At 40.4% G+C, this 20,762-nt stretch overlaps 2 protein-coding genes across 2 annotated transcripts; one reads left to right on the top strand and one right to left on the bottom strand.

Moving 5' to 3' along the window:
- The first annotated feature begins 7,101 nt into the window (after positions 1-7,101).
- Positions 7,102-11,704, top strand: insl5b (insulin-like 5b). The gene is made up of 2 exons (XM_036597778.1): positions 7,102-7,267; positions 11,188-11,704. The coding sequence occupies exons 1-2, from the start codon at positions 7,102-7,104 to the stop codon at positions 11,322-11,324; spliced, it is 303 nt and encodes a 100-aa protein (XP_036453671.1). The 3' UTR covers positions 11,325-11,704.
- A 3,010-nt stretch (positions 11,705-14,714) lies between these two features.
- On the bottom strand, positions 14,715-20,143 carry dynlt5 (dynein light chain Tctex-type 5). Its single transcript, XM_036596696.1, has 4 exons — positions 19,869-20,143; positions 17,816-17,907; positions 16,331-16,455; positions 14,715-15,316 (listed from the first exon to the last, which is right to left on the bottom strand). The coding sequence occupies exons 1-4, from the start codon at positions 19,979-19,981 to the stop codon at positions 15,113-15,115; spliced, it is 534 nt and encodes a 177-aa protein (XP_036452589.1). The 5' UTR covers positions 19,982-20,143; the 3' UTR covers positions 14,715-15,112.
- Positions 20,144-20,762: the final 619 nt, after the last annotated feature.

Genomic DNA, 20,762 nt, shown 5'->3' with positions numbered 1-20,762 from the left:
AAATGTCAAAAAAAATGAGACATGACTATGAGTTTATATATATATATATATATATATATATATATACATACACTGAATGCACACTTCATCATACAGACTGTAGTCCATCTGTTTCTCTTTGTTACCCTGTTCTTCAATGGTCACGACCCTGACAGGACCCCCACAGAGTAGGTACTATTTGGGTGGTGGACCATTCTCAGCACTGCAGTAACACTGACGTGGTGGTGGTGTGTTAGTGTGTGTTGTGCTGGTACGAGTGGATCAGACACAGCAGTGCTGCTGGAGTTTTTAAACACTGTGTCCACTCACTGTCCACTCTATTAGACACTCCTACCTTGTTGGTCCACCTTGTAGATGTAAAGTCAGAGATGATAGCTCATCTGCTGCTGCATAGTTTGTGTTGGTCATCCTCTAGTCCTTCATCAGTGGTCACAGGACGCTGCCCACAGGACGCTGTTGGCTGGATATTTTTGGTTGGTGGACTATTCTCAGTCCAGCAGCAACACTGAGGTGTTTAAAAACTCCAGCAGCACTGCTGTGTCTGATCCACTCAGACCAGCGCAACACACACTAACACACCACCATCACGTCAGTGTTACTGCAGTGCTGAGAATGATCCCCCCACACAAATAGTACCTACTCTGTGGGGGTCCATGGGGGTCCTGACCACTGAAGAACAGGGTAAAAGGGGGCTAACAAAGTATGCAGAGAAACAGATGGACTACAGTCTGTAACTGTAGAACTACAGCGTGAAACTATATGGTCAGTGGAGCTGATAAAACAGACATATTAAAAATGTTCCATTAGTGCCAGTTTAGTTTAACACACCATGACCATCCAGTTCAAACTGTACGCTAACAAGTTAGCTGCTGAAATCAGTTCCTTTTTTCCGTTAAACAAAGCTTGGCTTCAGCCACTTAGCGAGTGCTTAGCCTTTAGCGCCTGCTGAGAAAGCTAAAATATGAATGGCCTGTCCAGGCCAGACTCTGAGCCTCGTCCAACTTGCATTCTAAAGGTGTTTAATGCCTGGAGAGCAGTTAAGGACTGAGGGCAGCGCTGGTCTGTCTAGACCTCAGCTATCTTTAGCCTTGAGATATACAAGCTTAGCATGCAGAGCCTATTAGCACAGAGCTTTTTTTCACTGGGTGTCAATCATGAGGCCTGCAGGAGTCTTCATCACAGCACTGGGCAGCACTGAGAGGAGTGAAAAATGAGGTAAACTCAGGCTTTCGCTGTTGTAATCTAGCGCCTGAGAGAAGCACCTCTACCAGTTATTAAAGGGCTTATATCAACCAGATCTCTTTAATATTATTAAATACACCTCTACCAGTTATTAAAGAGCTTATATCAACCGGATCTCTTTAATATTATTAAATACACCTCTACCAGTTATTAAAGAGCTTATATCAACCAGATCTCTTTACTGTTATTAAATACACCTCTACCAGTTATTAAAGAGCTTATATCAACCGGATCTCTTTAATATTATTAAATACACCTCTACCAGTTATTAAAGGGCTTATATCAACCAGATCTCTTTAATATTATTAAATACACCTCTACCGGTTATTAAAGAGCTTATATCAACCGGATCTCTTTACTGTTATTAAATACACCTCTACCGGTTATTAAAGGGCTTATATCAACCGGATCTCTTTAATATTATTAAATACACCTCTACCGGTTATTAAAGGGCTTATATCAATCAAATCTCATTACTGTTATTAAATACACCTCTACCGGTTATTAAAGGGCTAATATCAACCAGATCTCCTTAATGTTATTAAACAGACATCTACCGGTTATTAAAGGGCTTATATCAACCAAATATCCTTGCTTTTTTGAAACAAAAAGAGTTTAATCTAACATATTAACACTTTCAAAATTTCAAGATGTAGTTCATACAGTCCATTAATGGAAACTAAGCTGCAAAAACAGAACGTTTTGAATTCATTCTTTCTGTGATGTCACAAAAAACAACAAATTTACATGTATCTACCTCCACCAATTCACAGTAAAGTTAGTAGTGTTTCAGCCCGCACTGCTTTTTGAATGAGAATGAATTGTGATTGTGACTTAACAAAATATAAGTATAAAATAATAAAATATAAGCAAAATGTAGGATATAGGCCCTTTAAAGGCTCCAATTAGACCAGCTTTCAAAATTCAGCTTAAACTACAGTATGGATTAAAAAAAAATCCCTAAAACATGTACAACCCCATGAACCTTGCAGTTTCTTTTTTATTTTTCTTTTATTTCTTTATTCGTAACAGTGGATTTGGGCATCCTCATCTGCTCCGAAGAGAGAAATGAAATGGTCAGCAGGTCAGAGTCAGATCTGCCGCGTTCTCTGTTGTCTTCGCTCTTACTTTTGCGAATCATGAGCTGAGCTGCCCTCAGGGCCTTCTTTTTTCCCGATTATCTTCGCCACTGTGTGGGGATTTGGTTTGGCTTATTTAGAGATTTAGCAGACCAGAGTGCAGCTGTGTTCAGGATCTGAACGGCCCTCGTTCCCACAACCCCAGCGTGAGTATCAGCAGCTACGTCTCAGGTTCATGGGAAAAGTGTGGACCGAAGATTTGACTCATTATGAAAGCCTTTTTCATGCATACAAATGGAGGAGGCTGGTCATGTTTTGAAGTGTGACAATTCCTGATATGCAACTTTACAGTCCCACCCAGCGCTGCAAACAGTTTAGCAAGAAATGTTCAGTGTTTTCCCTCCTAGGTCAAGCGTAGTCAGTCAGCCAAGACATGTTTGGTGTCTGAAGTTTGCATCTTTACTTTTGCACTGGAGCTACAAGGCCAATGACTTAGAGCTTATTTACATCAGTTAGTATTGTGCTAACCGCAGTGGGGAACCCTCAGGGCCTTCTGGGCCTTCGGAGAAGGCCTAATGATTTCTGGGAACAAAAAATGTCTGTTTGTAATTTATAGTTAACTTTTATTTAATAAAGTCATGCTTGTGTTTAAACTGCAACTATTACAGTACTACTTGTGTTTCACTGTTAAGTTTTGGATGGAAAAACAGGTTAAATTCTTGAAATGCCCTGTGGAAAATTGGCCAATCAGGGAGTGTTTTCTCCATGGTATCTAGGTAGATATAGCTAAGCAAGCTCTCCTGTTGGTTAGGGCTTCAGGAATGGAGTAGATTAGCAGCCTTGATTTTAGTTCACTTTTTTCCATTTCAGGATTAATCGACGTGGCAATTGGCCACCCCAGATGCCAACTCTCCAACATCCATAACCCCCCCCCACCCCACCCCCCAACTTGTTTGCACCTTAACACTGCCAACCTGCTGAAACTCCCTGCCACTGATCACCAAAAATGACGGGCAGTTATCGTTTAAAATAATTTATCAAAATGTTGATGCCTCAATTTTATGCCTTATTTTTCTTTTTTTCAGCTTTTCTTTTTGCTGTATTTGAGTTAAATACAGTCAAAAGAAAAGTATAGAGAAAAGATTGACACTAAAAAATTCACAAAGTCTTGATTACAAGAATTACAAGCAATGTTGAGGTAGTTAATGTTAGGTAATAATCACATTTAACAGCTCCAAACTTTTTTTTTTTTATGTGGCAGTCAGTACAATGTAAACGTCTTTTGGATCTCAGCAGCAGATAGCAGCTGGAAAGTGAAACACCTAAATGGTGTTATCTCCAATCTCATTGTGAAGTTAATGTAGGCAAAATTCCTTTAGCAACACATGACTGCAGGCATGATGTGTGTGGGGTGTTATGATGTGACGAGGAAGGAAAATGTGTTTTTTTTAGTTAGATGAGCCATTTAATAACCGGAAGAAGTCTAATGAATCGCATTGAAGACATTTAAAACTATAGTTTGGTGACAAAGCAAATTTACACACTTCACCCTAAAAGCAGTTAATCTGTCTTTTTTATTTAAAAAAAAATGCAGGACATTTTTCAGTGTGATTTGGATGCTTTAAACTTGAAGATAATGCTGTGCAATTGTGAGCTTTTATCTAAACAGCAGATCAAATCACTTCTTTAATGCTGAAAGGAGACAGATACAAACATGATATATGGTTTCTGTTACAAACTGAGGTGATTTTAAATGGTTCAGATGTCTTTACAGTGGTGGTGATGGGAACCAGACGTCACCATGACCACAACACAAATATAGCCAGTTTATTTACTATCCAAAACCACCAGTGAACCTACACGAGTCTTCTGAGTTTATATGGAATGTTAGAGCGATAAAATAGTCATAAATCCGAAAAAACAAGTTTTATTTTTGAACTGTTTTGCCTTACAACACCCTGCGTGTATCCCTCCACCATGTATAAACAAAAAAAATGCATTTTAAGCCAAAACCTTCTCAAAACTATCATAAAACAATGTCTCATACATCAGGCAGTGAATTCATAACCATTGCATCTAATAACTTTCTGTGAGAGGCATGAAACTCTTCAGACATCTGGTTCCTATCACCACCACTGTTGCTGGTGACATTCCATGTAAATAAAAAAAATGTAAAATCATTTTGTTTTTGCTCTTATTTGGGTTGAATATAGTCAAAAGAAAAAAATCCTAGACAAAAATTCACAAAGTCCTGATTACAATAACCACACCTCAGTAATAATTATGTTATTAATGTTAAATAACAACCACATTTAATTGTGGCAGTCAGTATAATGTCCAGTATAATGTCCAGATGTCCAGTCTTTTGGATCACAACAGCAGATAGCAGTTGGAAAGTGAAGCATCTAAAAGGTGTTATCTCCAAGCTCATCGTGAAGTTAATGTAAGCAAAATTCCTTTAGCAACACATGACTGCAGCCCTGGTGTGTCCCTCTGCTGGAATTCCGCGCTGAACGAGCTCAGCTGAAGCTGGAGGGAGGGGTGATATGATATGACTGTTAGGAATGTGTGCAAAACAGAGTTCCACTGAGGGGAAAGGCCTCAGGCTGGAATTCTGCCTCTGAATTGCCACCTTGTGGACAGAGGAGGGACTGCAGAGGGGATATTTCAGCCATGAACTCTTCAACTTCTTTCCCTTGGATCTCTTTAGAAATCAGTACTTCACTTAAAGGGCAATTCCACTGATTTTTTCAAAAATTCTACATGATTAAAATGGTTGAGTTGTAAACAAAGACGTTAAGAGTGGTTTGGTGTGAAACGCTCTGTTCTAGAGAAACTTACAGTCAGAACTGTTCACAGTGGTGGTGATAGGAACCAGACGTCCACCTCTAAAAGCCCCCTCACTGAAAGTTACTACATGAGATGGTTATGAATTCACTGCCTGATGCCTGATTGTTTTGAGAAGGTTTTGGCCTGAGATGTATTTTTTAAATCAATTCATGGTGGAGGGATACGTGCAGCGTACATGCCGACTATGGGCCAACTATCAGCCCTTTAAAGAGAAATTCTGCATAATTTAATCATTGAGGTGTAAACAGAGTCATTCACAGTGGTTTGATGTTGCACGAAAACTGAGGTTTCTTTACAGTGGTGGTGATGGGAACCAGGGGTCACCATGACTACAACACAAATATAGCCATTTTATTTACTATTCAAAACCACCAGTGAACCTACACGAGTCTTCTGAGTTTATATGGAATGTTAGAGCGATAAAATAGTCATAAATCCGAAAAAACAAGTTTTATTTTTGGACTGTTTTGCCTTACGACACCCTGCATGTATCCCTCCACCATGTATAAATAAAAAAAAATGCATTTTAAGCCAAAACCTTCTCAAAACTATCATAAAACAATGTCTCATACATCAGGCAGTGAATTCATAACCATTGCATGTAATAACTTTCTGTGAGAGGCATGAAACTCTTCAGATGTCTGGTTCCTATCACCACCACTGTAAATCTAGTTTCTCTGTAATGGTACATTTCTCATCAAACTTCCCTGAATGTTTTGGTTATGCAGATATTTTGAAAAAAAGCAAATGTATTCCCCTTTAAAATAAGAGTCTCTGAAAGATACTTGTTTAACACTTTGTTTAACCCTTTCAAATCCCATGATTATTACAAGCCTAAGGCTTATTGCTAGTAACCACCTGGAATGCAATGCAAACTGGTTGATTTATTCTTATGGCCTAACTGTGTAAGAGAGGTTTTGCCATTTAAGGGGTCCATGTAATTAATAATTTGCAGGTTTTTCCTATAATATCATTGACAAATGACTATTTTCAATTAAAATGCAATGAAAAAGTACAATTTTAGTGCTTGTAACATGATTGTCATCCATGTTAAGGACCCACAAGAGTCTTGCGTGATGTTGTACCATGACTAGAAGCTGATTCAGATGTTCTGGTTTGCACCAGCAGTTTAAACAAACAGCAACAGTTGTTTTTTTCCATAGGCCTTTGTGTGAGGAGCGACCGGACCAAAGCTTTTTTTTTTAAAAACAATGTTTTTGATGACACCTAGCTATGTAATCTCGCATGTAGCGCCACAAATGGGCCCCTCGTACATTTATGAAGTGATGTTAGGTCATGAAACTATAGGCAACAAAGTGTCTTCCCGCCAAACCTAAAGCCATTTTGTAAAGTGATCATCATTTTAGGGGATGTTGACAAGGTTCATGGAAGGTAAGTGGCGCCATTATGCTAGAATGACACTGTGCCCATTTTCAAATGGGCCCTCATCACACGCCATACACGTTTTTACTGCCTGGGCCTGGAGGGTGTCTTTAAAGCCTCATTACGACCCACTTTCACGGCGCACGGCAATAAAAACCCCCATCGTTAGAACAATGTCACCTGTCGAATTAAGGAAAACAGGAAAACGGATCTTTCAAAAAAGGCAAAACGGATTGTATTTTTTTGCAAAGATAAACAAAGAAGATATGACACTGTGGAGGAGATCCCACCCAGTGGACGTGTGGATGTTCCACTCGGGTGGGTGTTATCTTTCATTAGCAAAAACAGCCTCATTTAGAGAGTCATGGAAAACAAGGTTGCACGTCAACAGTATGGCCAATCCATATAAAAAGAATGAATGGACGCTGTGGGATCTGAGGAGTACGGCCAAGTAAAGTCAAGTAAAGACACCCAGAACCAGCGGACAGGTTACAGGACAAGTGGGCAGCTCTCAGGCTTGGCAGGTTCAGGACCGCTGTCTCCAGGTATGAAGGCCCTGCTGTTGGCATTGCTGTTGGTATGCACGCTGTGTCCAGACACGGCCCGGTCCCAGAACGCCGTCCGGCTGTGCGGCCGCGAGTTCCTGAGGGCCGTCGTCTACACCTGCGGAGGGTCCAGGTGGAGGAGGGTCCCGTCCGAGCTTTCGGCAGAGGGTCAGTAATCATCAACTGAGAACTACGCTGTACCTGTAGTTTCAAGTTAACATGGGGAACACATCCACTTTCTGTGTATGTTTCTGTGTAGAATCATGAACACTTAAAGAACCCTTTGCATGATTGAAGGGTTCTTTGCATCGTGAAAACGTTCTTTAGATTGATGGTGAATGTACTGTAGATGGTTCTATATAGAAACTTTTTGAAAAGGGTTCTCCTACTGCTAAAAAGTCAAGCTTGTAACAATAGAAGAACACATTTTGGTGCTACATAGAACCCTTCCCAAACTTGTGCCAAAAAGGGTCTATATAGAACCATCTGCAGCACATTCTCAATCAGTCTAAAGAACCCTTTCGCGATGCAAAGAACCCTTTAGTCATGCAAGGTGTTCCTTGAGTGTTCACAGTTCTATTTAGAACGATTTTCTTTACTAAAGAACCCTTGAAGAACCATTTTTTTAAGTGTGTAGATTACCTGTGTCTAGTTGCAGGCCTGGGCAGATTGGTGAAGAACTAAAGCCCCTCCAGGACTGGAGCGGGACACCCCGGCTTAGAAAGTCAGATGCAATCACTACACTGTAAAACACTGCTATAAATTTGCAGCATATATTTTACAGTAAAATACTAGTTTGTTATTTTACAGGATCATACTGTAAAAGCTTAGGCATTTAGAGCTGTGCATTGGTTTACGGTAACGTGCTAGACAATGCAGTTTACAGTAATTTACTGGAAGTAGAGTTGCTAGTAAAATACTGTAAATTTACAGTATACCATTGTAAATTTAAATATACAGCAAAATACTGTAAAATATTTACCTTGTATACACAGTATTTTAGTGGCAACTCTGCTGCTGGTAAATTACTGTAAATTTTATCATAGATTTTTAACACAATAATGGGTCAAAACACAAAGCTAACAAACCTAGGCCAGGTCCACCTCCCCTGTTGGTCATAATACAGTCATATCAGCTGGAATACCCTCAGTCAAATTGCATATAAGTGGGTTAACACATCTACAGGGAACAAACCTGGCATTTTCTGCAGATTTTATTGCACAATTTCTATTAATTTGCTGAGTTTATTGGATACATTGGAAAATAATAAGAGAGAAAATATAAAATGTGCCATAACTTTTGCACAGGCCACATTTTATGTTTTATTTTCCGCCCAGTATGTTAGATTCAGCATATAGACAGTAATTATGCATTACAGTGTGGAAGAGTGTTAAGAACAACGTGCTATCTTATTTTCACTTGTAATTTGACCAGGGGTGCAACAACTTTTGCAAACAGCTGGACTGTACGTTGCAGTTAAAGTAAGCCCATGCAGCTGTACAAGCTTAAAGAAGTAATATTGCCAAAAAAATCTTGGTTAAAATTGATTAATTTGCTCCTTTACTGTTCGCTGGAGCTACGAGGCTAATATAGCTAACAGTTAATGAGAGCCTATATCCACAAATTAGCATCACGCTAACTGAATCCTCAAACACGCTCCTCAAACCATGTCAGGTTGTTCGGGAATCTGTATTAAACTTGATTATGTGGTTTCTGACACTGTATGACACACTGTCATCAATTAACATGGACAAAAGTACATTAGCATAGCTAAAAACACTAGCGGCCATCTTGAACCCTGAACTGTCATTTTCATAGCTTGTCGTATATTAATAGCATGTCATATAGTTTCAGGAAAAAAAAGTCTATTTGACATTAATTAAAGGGGAATTCCACCAAAATTTTCAAAAATATCTGAATAACTCAGTGGTTGAGATGTAAACAGAGTCATTCAGAGTAGGTTTGGTGTGAAATAGTTGGTTGTAGAGACTCAGATGTCTTTACAGTGGTGGTGATAGGAACCAGACGTCACCATAACTACAACACAAATATAGCCATTTTATTTACTGTCCAGAACCACCAGTGAACCTACACGAGTCGTCTGAGGTTTATATGTGGAATGTTGATAATGGAAAAATAGTTGTGAATCTGAAATAAGATTTTCTTTGGGGACTATTTGGCCTCACAACACCCTGCATATACACCTCCGCCATGAATGGATTAAAATAAATGGATTCAAATGTATTTTAAGCATCAACTTTACCACAAAACTATCATATAACAGCGTCTCAGACGTCAGGCAGGGAATTCATAACCACTTCATGTAGTAACTGTCTGTGAGGGAGCTTTTAGAGGTGGACGTCTGGTTCCTATCACCACCACTGTGTACAGTTCTGACTCGGTTAGCTTCTCTAGAACAGAGCGTTTCACACCAAACCACTCTGAACGACTATTTACGTCTCAACCGTTTAATTATGTCGAATCTCTGAAAGAACAGTGAATTTCCAACTCAACACCGACTGAGGCGAGTTTGAGATGATTTAGACATACAGTCTACGCTATGCTAACTGACGTTATGTACGTAGCTACTTCTTAGCTACTTACATTAGCCTCGTTTCTCGAGCATATAAGCAAACTTCAGACACTTAACATGTCTTAGCTGATCAGCTATATTTTAAAGTAAGTGGAAAATAGTGTTGACAGTATTTTCTCAAGGACAACAGTGAGCAAAGTAATCTGCATTTTACTTTTTCAGCTGTGTTTTACTAATTAGCAATCAGTTGCTGATTCTTTTTTGTTTTTACTTCCATTACATGTTGCTGATGTCATCTTTACTCTTTGCAACCGGTCACTTCTCTCATTTTGGAGCTTTAGAATTGTATTTTGGACCTAATGATCTTTAAACAAACATTAGTTCCTATGCTAGATGTACCTATAAGGACTACCACTGCAGTTCTATAAGGTATTCTGTACTTTGACTCACTACTTGGACTTAATACTCAAGTTGTTTTTGGAGAGAGATTTCTATAGAAGAAAGAATGCTTTTACTGGAGTGTGGATTCAAAAATTTGACTTTAAGCTGGCTGCTACTACTGTTTTTTGGTACACAACATGCCACGGACCACGTTATACATCTTAACGTTTTAACGTCACACGCACAGCCTCAAAGAGAAGGTCTGGCTCGATGTTTAGGCCTCAAATGCAAAACCAACATTATACTGATGATTTGTTGACAACAGTAGACAATTCACTCACATCCTTGGAAAACGGTCCTTCACCAAGTTGTTCTCTTTGAATTCTCTTTCAATCATCAGATTCATCTGCTTGGGGAAGGGGTCCAAAGCCCACAGCCCCTGCTACAAAATGTTCTTCCTCAGGTTACGTGCAATTACACAATTCCACCACAGAGGTCTCCAAACCCCCAAACCCTACACAATGTAGTTTTAATAGCTTTAACCTCTTCAACTCCTTGAGACCACCGGTGGTTCCAAAACGCACTTCATCATATTCTTCATAACTTTCATATTTCATAAGCTACATTCTAAAGGTGGGGGTCGTATGAGAGCTGTAACTGTCTTCTTTCCAGTCAAATAGATGGGTGATGTAATTTTAAACCCAACTAATAAAAGAAGCTGAACTCACAATTTTTTTTCTACTGAAAGTCGACACATTTTTCCACAAATCTGGGCTATAAACTATAAACAGATGGCGTCTCTTCAGTGATCTGCTCTGTAAAAATTACTTTTAGAAAATAATACAAAGAGCATCTAAGATTTTTGGCTTTCTGCAGTAAATTGTGAGCAGATATAGCAATATGTGTGATCATAAAACACATGTTCTGTTAATTTAAGGGGAGCTTTTACAAAAAAATAATTAATAAATAAAATAAAAATGTACATTTATTTCATGCAGTTACTGAATAATTTCCCTTACGATATGCTCATGTAAATTCAGATGGACAAACCAAAATATACCCTGGAGAATAGGAACATGCTGTGTTGTGTTTAGGTGGCTGAACAACACCTTTAAAAGGCTGCAACAAAAGTGCATTTAGACGCTTTAATTCAGACATAAACTTTTTGTTACAGATACTGATCCGGATGCCGGACAGCCGTCGGAGGTCACCATAGAAACGGAGCGACTCAGGAGGAGTCTGGACACGGTGCTGCCGGCGGTGTGCTGCAATGTGGGCTGCCGAAAAAACGACCTGGCTCTCATGTGCTGAAGAGGGAAACGGAAATAACGTCCTGCAAATATGAAAGACTCAGTGATGTTCAGACGTTGTAATGAAAGAAAAACACTGTCCTTTCACTGTGCTGCTGTGAAGCGAACATGCTGTCACTAGTTTCATTTGAACGATAAAACCAAAGGCTTTTACTTGTCCAGGGAAATTATTGATACAGAATTTGGATTTTTTTTATTATTATTTAATGAAATGTATGTGTAAAAAAGGAGCTGTATTATAATACTCATATACAAATACAAAGGAGGCTCAAATAGAATCTGCTTTTAATTCAAAAGAAGAAAGAAACCATATGGCATATGATTGTCAGATTTATTAGAAACATTTCTCTCATTTCCTAAAATAAAGGTTTTTAAAATGTATGAAGCTCTAACCCATTAAATGTGTTGGGACAAAAATATGCATACATTTTGTCTTTGTAATATGGACAAAATTGTGTTAGCTGCATATAAAAATAACTGGACATCCAAATCCCTTTATCTCATGAAAAAGAAGTATTTTAAATATTTTAAGTTGCCCTAAATTACATTTTACCCTCATAATAATACCACTTTTCAGAGGTGCACATTATTTCACCCAACAAACTACAGCTCAGCCTACTAAGTTTGCAAAAATAAAAGGTGATAAATAAAGTTTCTACAATGTAAGTAATAATATTGAACATTGAACCTTTCTGCTTTTAAAGACTTTTTTGCTATCATAGGGTGTTTTCCCACTGGAACCTTTGGAACCAGAAAACTGGAACTGAATTTGAATTTTTAGAGGGGAGAACTGCCACTCAGTAATGTGTTTTGGATTTGTCAAACGCTAGGGGGCGCTCCTGAGCGAGTCCAAAAGGAGTTAATGGGTTAATATGGTGCAGCAGGAATGCATCAATTTCCTGAACACAGAACAGCATAGAACATTTTATCACTGCTGTTATATTTTTCAACGCTTTTGAATTCCAGGTATAGAAATTTATAACGGCGCCTCATATATGTTCTCTCAGCCAATGAGCTGCTCCTCTCCCCAACCAATCAGCACTCAGTAGCAGTAATGTTAGCCAATCTGCACTCAGTAGCAATAATACTAATCAACCAGTACTCAGTAGCAGTAATGTTAACCAATCAGCACTCAGTAGCAGTAATGTCAGCCAATCTGTACTCAGTAGCAGTGATACTAATCAATCAGCACTTAGTAGTAGTAATACTAATCAATCAGAACTTAGTAGCAGTAATGCTAACCAATCAACACTCAGCAGCAGTACTGCTAGCCAATCAGCACTCAGTAGCAGTAATTGGGGTGTTTCACGGTCATGTTTTTGATATAATGGGAGAAGCAGGACGTGGCCAGGCTCCTCATTATAAAGTATTTCGTTGTTAGGAGTTCTTTAACTTGACCTAAGCTAGTTAGGAAACTAACGCTACTGCTCTTAGCACTTATGCTAGCTCTTTTGCTCAGATTTTCACAACAGAGCAAAACTGAAGCTTTGTGTGATTCGACACCTGATTCTGGGTAAATGTAGACCGATTGTAAATGCGCAGAACAGTGCAGCAATGCTATATTATTTCATATCAGGCAAGCTAACCAGCAAGCAAAGTAGCTGGCTAGCCAAACCACATGTTTTAGAGTGACGTTAAATGACAAAAGACAGCTGAACAGTTCATCATGGTTATTTTGATGGTCAGTTCTCTTCACCTCTCAGGCAGGTGGACAATGAACAAGGCTGGTTCCCTTTCTTGGTTTTTAACGTACAGTAGAAAAACACCCATCATCACCTAACTCATAAAACATGAATCTAAACTGGAGTAACATGATTCTTGTCTTGCTTCTTCAAAGTTACACTGATTTTTAGCTATTTGTGAGGAGGGTAAATGATAAAAATGGCACAGGCTGCGTCCAAAACCGCACACTACCATGCTAAAATTCTGTACTCCACCAGTCCACAGTCCATTCATTAGTATGTGTAGTCTAACCAGGCCTGGACGATCGGGTTATTGGCCCTTGGGCAGAAATCTCTGGTGGGCCTCTACCTGACAACCCTGTTTTGTGGAGGTTAGTGCATTTTTGCAATATAACTGCAGATTACATGAGGGCTGTGCAACACTATGATGGTAGCACATACTAACCGCCGTGTAGGGCATGTCACCACTTGACATAAGCCAATAGCAAGAGTACTTACACATTAACGAGAGCACAGGTTAACACAAACCCAACAACCAGCGCAGCACTTTCCTATTAAGCGTGTCTGCTCTTAACAAGCAAAACATTTACCCCAGTGAAGATGGCATCAATTAAAATGGGACAGATGAAATGTACATAACTTAGCATCTAACTTATACACCCAAACTGTCAAGAGTAACCGCCTAGGTAAAGCATACTGCCGCGGTGGGTGTGGAAAATTTTTTCCATTGGAAATTGGCTCTGTCGAAGTATCACACTGCAAAAAATGCTATCTTAGTAAGTGAAAACATCTTAGATGTAGTTAATGTATATATTGTGTATATTATATTGTATATTTCACTTGTTTCTAGACATTTTTTATTGTTTTAAGTTTTATCTAGCCAGATTGTCTTATTCCACTGGCAGATCGTTCTACTTGTTTTGAGAAATAATGCAGATAATTTTGTTTAATTCAATAAATAATGTTTAAAACAAGTAAAATGATCTATACTTTCCTAAGATATAATTACATAAAACAAGTAAAAAATGTCTACAAATAAGAGAAACAATCTTAGAATATTCTTACAACAGTCTTAAAATGAGAAATATTAGATATATTGACTAGTTTTATCACTTAATATCATCTTTCGCAGCGCAGGTCTTGCTTTTACAGATGCCCCGGTGTGTCTTTTCAATACATGAAGCTTCAAATGTTAGCTCCAGTGAATCTTGACCTTGAATCTGAATCTGAATCTTGAATCTGAAACTTGACCGTAATGGCGCGTCATGTAACAGTTGCTAAGCACTGATTGGAGGAGAACATGAAGTGGATGTTGAAGAAAGATGTGGAGAGCATCCAGATTAGGATCGGCTGTAACACCATTAGGCAAAACAGCTAGTAAGATTTTCTCATAATTGCCCACTTGGCCATAAAACCCACTGGATGATCCGGGCCTGACTATAGCAGTCTGCGGTTTTGGACACAGCCATGCTCTTTATCAAAGCCCACATTATTAGGGCCTACATGTCAGCAGTGCTCTTTAAGAAACTAGTAAGAAGGTTTCACCCCTCATGGCCCAACTGATAATCTTTAAAGGGCTTATATATTGGAAAACCCCATAATTTTCCTTAATTTTAAAATTTAAGAGTTTGATAGCATTTAAACATTTAAAGTTTGAAAACATATATCAGTGTTCACACAGGACATATATAGAAAGCAAGCAGCCCGTTTTCAGTCCATCATGGTTGTGATGTCACAAACATGAGCCCATTTACTCATGAACATCCAGCCTACAACCCTTTAGCCCCACCCATTCACGCTGAAGTGTTTCAGCCTGGACTGCTTTGTGAATAAGGGCAGCCAATCAAAACTGAGGTCATTTACATATATCAGTCTTAAAGGCATAGCCTTTTGAAAAATGGTCACGTACATAAAGCTCTAAAAATGTTATAAGTGGACCTAACTTAAAAGAAATTCGTTTTAAAGGCCCCAAACAGCCCAAATGTAAAATGGGGCCCCTTTAAAGACCTCTCACTCCTTAGAGAATCTCCAGCCCGCTGAATGTTGTGCGGATACGAACGTTATGATGCTCACAGGCTCGACGTGTTGAGCATCGAGCCAAGAACCATCATTCGAAATAGACGCCATAGACGTTAGCGATGGCGAAGAGCGAGCTGTTTTTGAAGGTGTGAGAGGAAAAGGTGTCGTTGGCTGCGTCCCACAGGCACCGGCTCCCCATGCGCATGTTCTGACCCGTCAGCTGACCGATGCTGATCACCACTATGATCTTGTAGCGAGGGATCATCATGTCTTTCACTCGAGCCTTCACCACCTAATAACAGCAAAACAAGTAGAGCTTCATTAGCAGCAGAGTCAGAGGTGATGATTCCAGAACTTTCCCTCAAATCCCAAATACTGAGACATGTCTGGTGTCTGAAGCTTGATTCTTTAATGTCGCATTGGAGCTCAATTAACATGATACAAATCACATGCTAAAATCATTACACACCTGTCTAAAACTGTGTCAAATAATAGACTTGATTATGTATTTTCCGACATTGTTATCTATGAACATGGACAAAAGCATGTAGCATAGCTAAGCCTTAAATTTGCCTTAAATTTGTCTGTGTAATTTTGGCTGCATTCGCATTGCCAGGCTGAAGTGACACAAATCCGATTTTTTGCCCTAACGTGACTAAAATCTGAGTTTTCAGAGCTGTGTGGACACAAATCTGATCTGTTCAAATCCGATCTAAGCTACTTTCATATGTGGTCCTAGATCAGATACATATCCGATTCGTGGCCATGTGACCTTAATGTGATGCTCAGATCAGAATTCATGTGCTTTTTTTCCACTGCGTGTGCGCCATCAATCAGCGTTACCATGGCAGCAGCGCCGAACAGAAGTTAAAGCCTGTAAACGGTGGAAAAGCAGCTCATCTCACCTTTTTCTCCTTCGTCTCGCTCTAATAATGAAGCTGAGAGCTGATCAGAGTTAATTATCTTCTCAGCGAAGCTCGTTCTGCTCGTTAGTTTGTGCTGATGATGAACGTGATTCATTCACGTGACGTTACTGAGTAGGATGTGATCATGCGGGCCACGTGAGGACGCCGGTTCGTTCACATGAATGACAGATTTGAATCACTTACCTAAACCAGTGTGAACCATCGTGTCAGAGAGATCGGATTTAAGCAATGAGGCTTGTAATGTGAACGTAGATATTGTCTCAAGAAGCAACCTTTTGAGACCAAATGTGACTGATCAACTACATTTGGAGTAAGGAAGAACAGTGTAAATATGTGTGTTTGCCTAAGAGTCACTCCAATGAAAAGCAGAACCACTGCACCTCTGATATAGTTTTGGTCATCTGTCTGCACAGCTCTGCCTCATACTTCTCCTCCTGCAGGTAGCTGGCCAGCACGTCCTTCAGGATCTCCTTCACCGTCAGCACAGGAAAGCGCTTTGTGGGGCCTTCACAAGCGTCCAAGGCATAAAGAAACAGAAAGAAAAGAAAGAGATGGGTGAAGCTCAAAGCTAAGGTTTTGCAATATGTACTAAATACACATACACTAAGTATACAGACACCCCCCACTATAATTACTGAGTTCAGGTGTTTCAGGCATACCCATTGCTAACAGGGGTATAGCCCATAGCCATGCAATCTTCATAGACAAACACTGGCAGTAGAATGGCAGAGCTCAGTGACTTTAAACACGCCACCTTTCCCACAAGTCAGTTCTTGAAATTTCCGCCCTGCTAGATCTGCCAGTCAACTGTAAGTGCTATTATTGTGAAATGGAAGCGCCTGGGAGCAACAACAGCTCAGCCACTATGCAAACTCACAGACTGCTGACTTGTGTAGCAAGTAAAATCCCCCCATCTTCTGTTGCATCACTCACTGCAGAGCTCCAAACTGCCTCTGAAAGCAACAGCAGCACAAGAACTGTGCATCGTGAGCTCAATGAAATTGGTTTCCATGGCCGAACAGCTGCACCCAAGCCTAAGATCACTATGCGCAATACCAAGCGTCGGCTGGAGTGGTGTAAACCGCTGCCACTGGACTCTGGAGCAGAGGAAATGTGTTCTCTGGAGTGATGAATCACGCCTTACTATGTGAAAGTCTGATGGGTGAATCAGGGTTTGGCGGATGCCCGGAGAATGACACCTACCGGAATGCATTGTGCCAACAGTAAAGTTTGGTGGAGGAGGGATAATGAGCTGGGGCTGTTTTTCAGGGTTTGGGCCCCTTAATTCCAGTGAAGGGAGATGTTAATGCTAAAGCATTAGACATTTTAGACAATTATATGCTTCCAGCTTTGTGGCAGCAGTTTGTTGAAGACCCTTTCCTGTTCCAGCATGACTGAGCCCCTGTGCACAAAGCGAGCTCCATAAAGACATGGTTTGATGAGTTGGATGTGGAACTCCAGTGGCCCTCACAGAGCCCTGACTGAACACCTTTGGGATAAACTGGAACGTTAATTGTGCACCAGACTTCTCATCCTCATCAACACACATCAGCCTGATCTCACAAATGCTCTTCTGACTGAACAGGCGCAGATTCCCACAGACACACTCCAAAATCTGGTGGAAAGCTTCCCAGAGGAGTGCAGGCTGTTATAGCTGCAAAGTGGGGGCCACCTACATATTAATGCCTATGGTTTTGGAATGGGATGACCAACAAGCTCATACACGATTACTTGAGCTGTAACCTAAAAGTGACCTAAATCACCATCTCCCTCAGGCCACATACAGTGTCTATTTGTCTAGCCTTTCACCTAAATACACCACAGGCAAGTCATAGACATTCACAGCAAAAGGAAATGGGCCTCACCAAGCTGATAGGTGTTCTCCATCTGCACTGTGGGTCGGGGGTTATCATCATGGTGACCAGGCTCATCGATATATGACACAGTACTGATGGAGCTATAGAGAGAAACCACAGACACAGGAAACTGTGGCTTTAATTCACGTTTATATCACAACACACCATCTCAGTGACGTGCTTGAAGCAGGAAAATGCAACTTAGTATAGCAGGCAACATTTTCTACAGATGCAGCAACAGCTTTAATACTCTTCCTTATATATATATATATATATATATATATATATATTCCTATACATTCTATATCGACAAAAGTATAGGGACCCACCTCTTAATCATTGAATTCAGGTGTTCCATTCAGTCTCATTGTCACAGGTATATAAAATCAAGCACCTAGTCATGCAGCCTGCCTTTACACACATTAGTGAAAGAATGGGTCGTTCTAAAAAGCTCACTGAATTCGATTGTGGTGCTGTAATAGATGCCACTGTTGCAACAAATCAGTTCACGAAATTTCCTCCCTCCTAGATGTTCCATGATCAACTGTGAATGGTATTACTGAAAAGTGGGATCGTTTAGGAACGACAGCAACTCAACCATGAAGTGTCAGACCACATAAAATTACAGAGCGGGTCATCGAGTGCTGAGGAACACAGAGCATAAAAGTTGCCAATGCTCTGCTGATCAATAACTGCAGAGTTCCAAACCTCCTCTGGCAACATCAGCACAAAAACTGTGGAGCTTCATGGCTGCGCAGCTGCATGCAAGCTTACATCACCAAGCACAGTGCCAAGCGTCGGACGGAGTGGTGTAAAGCGCCACCACTGGACTCTGGAGCAGAGGAAATGTATTCTGTAGAGTGATGAATCAGCTTCTCTATCTGTCAGTCTGATGGACGAGTCTGGGTTTGGCGAATGCCAGGAGAACGTTACCTGCCTGACTGCACTGTGCCAGCTGTAAAGTTTGGTGGAGGAGGGATGATGATATGGGGTTGTTTTTCAGGGGTTGTTCTAGAACCCTTAGATCCAGTGAAGGGAAATCTTAATGATTCAGCACCAAGACATTCTGGACAATTGTATACTTCCAACTTTGTGTGAACAGTTTGGGGAAGAACCTTTTGTGTTCCAGCATGACTGAGCCCCAGTGCACAAAGCAGCTCCATAAAGGCCTGACTGGGTGAGTTTGGTGTGGAAGAACTTGACTGGCCCTCACAGAGCCCTGACCTTAACCCCATTGAACATCTTTGGGATGAACTAGAACAGAGATTGTGAGCCAGGCCCTCTCGTCCAACATCAGTGTCTGACCTCACAGATGCTCTTCTGGATGAATGGGCAGAAATTCCCACAGACACACTGCAAAATCTGTAGAAAGCTTCCCAGAAGAGTGGAAGCTGTTAGAGCTGCAAAGGGGGACCAACTCCATATTAATGCCTATGGATTTAGAATGGGATTCATAAAAGCTCCTGTAGGTGTCCCAATATTTTTGTCCATATGGTGTATACATACATACATACATACATACAAATCTATAGTGCAACCAAGTTATTAAAAAAAGACAGAAATGAAGAAGAAAAATCTGAAAAGAGAAACACAGTTCTACACTCTTAAAAAAGATGGCTCTTTAAGAGTTCTTTAGTAACAAAAATGGTTCTATTTAGAACCACGAGTTCTATATAGAACCATTTACATGCCTAAAAGGTTCTTTGCATGGTGGACTGGTTCTGTAGACTGATGGAGAATGTGTTGTATATAGTCCTATATAGAACCGTGTTGAAAATGGTTCTATATGGGACCAAAAAGGGTTCTTCTACTGTTACTTCACATCATCACAATAGAAGAACCATTTCTGATGCAATACAGAACCATTTTCCAAAAGGGTTCCACATAGAACCATATACAAAATATTTCAGCATGCAAATGGTTCTATATAGAACCCATTATCTAAAGAAAACTACCCCCCATCCTAATGAACCCCTGAAGAACCAATTTTTAAACAGTGTACCCTAAAATTTATGGAAAATAACATTTTTTTAATAATAAATCTAGAGTGAGAAGAACTTACTCCTTGGTTTTCCCAACCGGCTCCCTGGCCCTGACCTCATGGCTGCCCAGAGAGGACACGCTCCCTCTCTTCTTCAGCAAGCGGGCAGCTTTCTCTTTAGCCAAGTCCGACATCTTCCTCACAACACAAACTGCAGGTAACTAGTTCAAAACAACTGCATTAAAACGGCCCTACACTGCTCCAAATGCACTTAACGGCTATTAAACAGCCCAAAAACCACTCACAGCGTTTTAAACACAGGCTTTACTTTCTAATCTCGATGATAACTGACTATTAAGGCAAATCGACTATAAACCAAAGAACTGAGGTAAAACAGACAGACATGGTGTAAAACTGACTCTACAGCACAACGAGCCTGTGTTGTTGCGTCGTGTTGCCCTGGCAACGGTGGTAGAAGGGGGAGGGGCGAGAGCAGTATGCAAATGTAAGGGTAGAAGTCTGCGCTAAGATTGGTTAGTTTTACCCCACTTCCCGCGCCAGGATTGGCTAGTAAGACCCCACCCACCCACCCACCCACCCGGTACGAGTGGATCAGACACAGCAGTGCTGCTGGAGTTTTTAAACACTGTGTCCACTCACTGTCCACTCTATTAGACACTCCTACCTTGTCAGTCCACCTTGTAGATGTAAAGTCAGAGACGATAGCTCATCTGCTGCTGCACAGTTTGTGTTGGTCATTCTCTCGTCCTTTATCAGTGGTCACAGGACGCTGTTGGCTGGATATTTTTGGTTGGTGGACTATTCTCAATCCAGCAGTGACACTAAGGTGTTTAAAAACTCCAGCAGCACTGCTGTGTCTGATCCACTCAGACCAGCGCAACACACACTAACACACCACCACCATGTCAGTGTTACTGCAGTGCTGAGAATGATCCACCACCCAAATAGTACCTG

The sequence above is a fragment of the Colossoma macropomum genome, unplaced genomic scaffold, assembly GCF_904425465.1.
Source record: "Colossoma macropomum unplaced genomic scaffold, Colossoma_macropomum, whole genome shotgun sequence".
NCBI lineage: Eukaryota > Metazoa > Chordata > Actinopteri > Characiformes > Serrasalmidae > Colossoma > Colossoma macropomum.
This window is presented reverse-complemented; position numbering and strand designations above follow the sequence as displayed.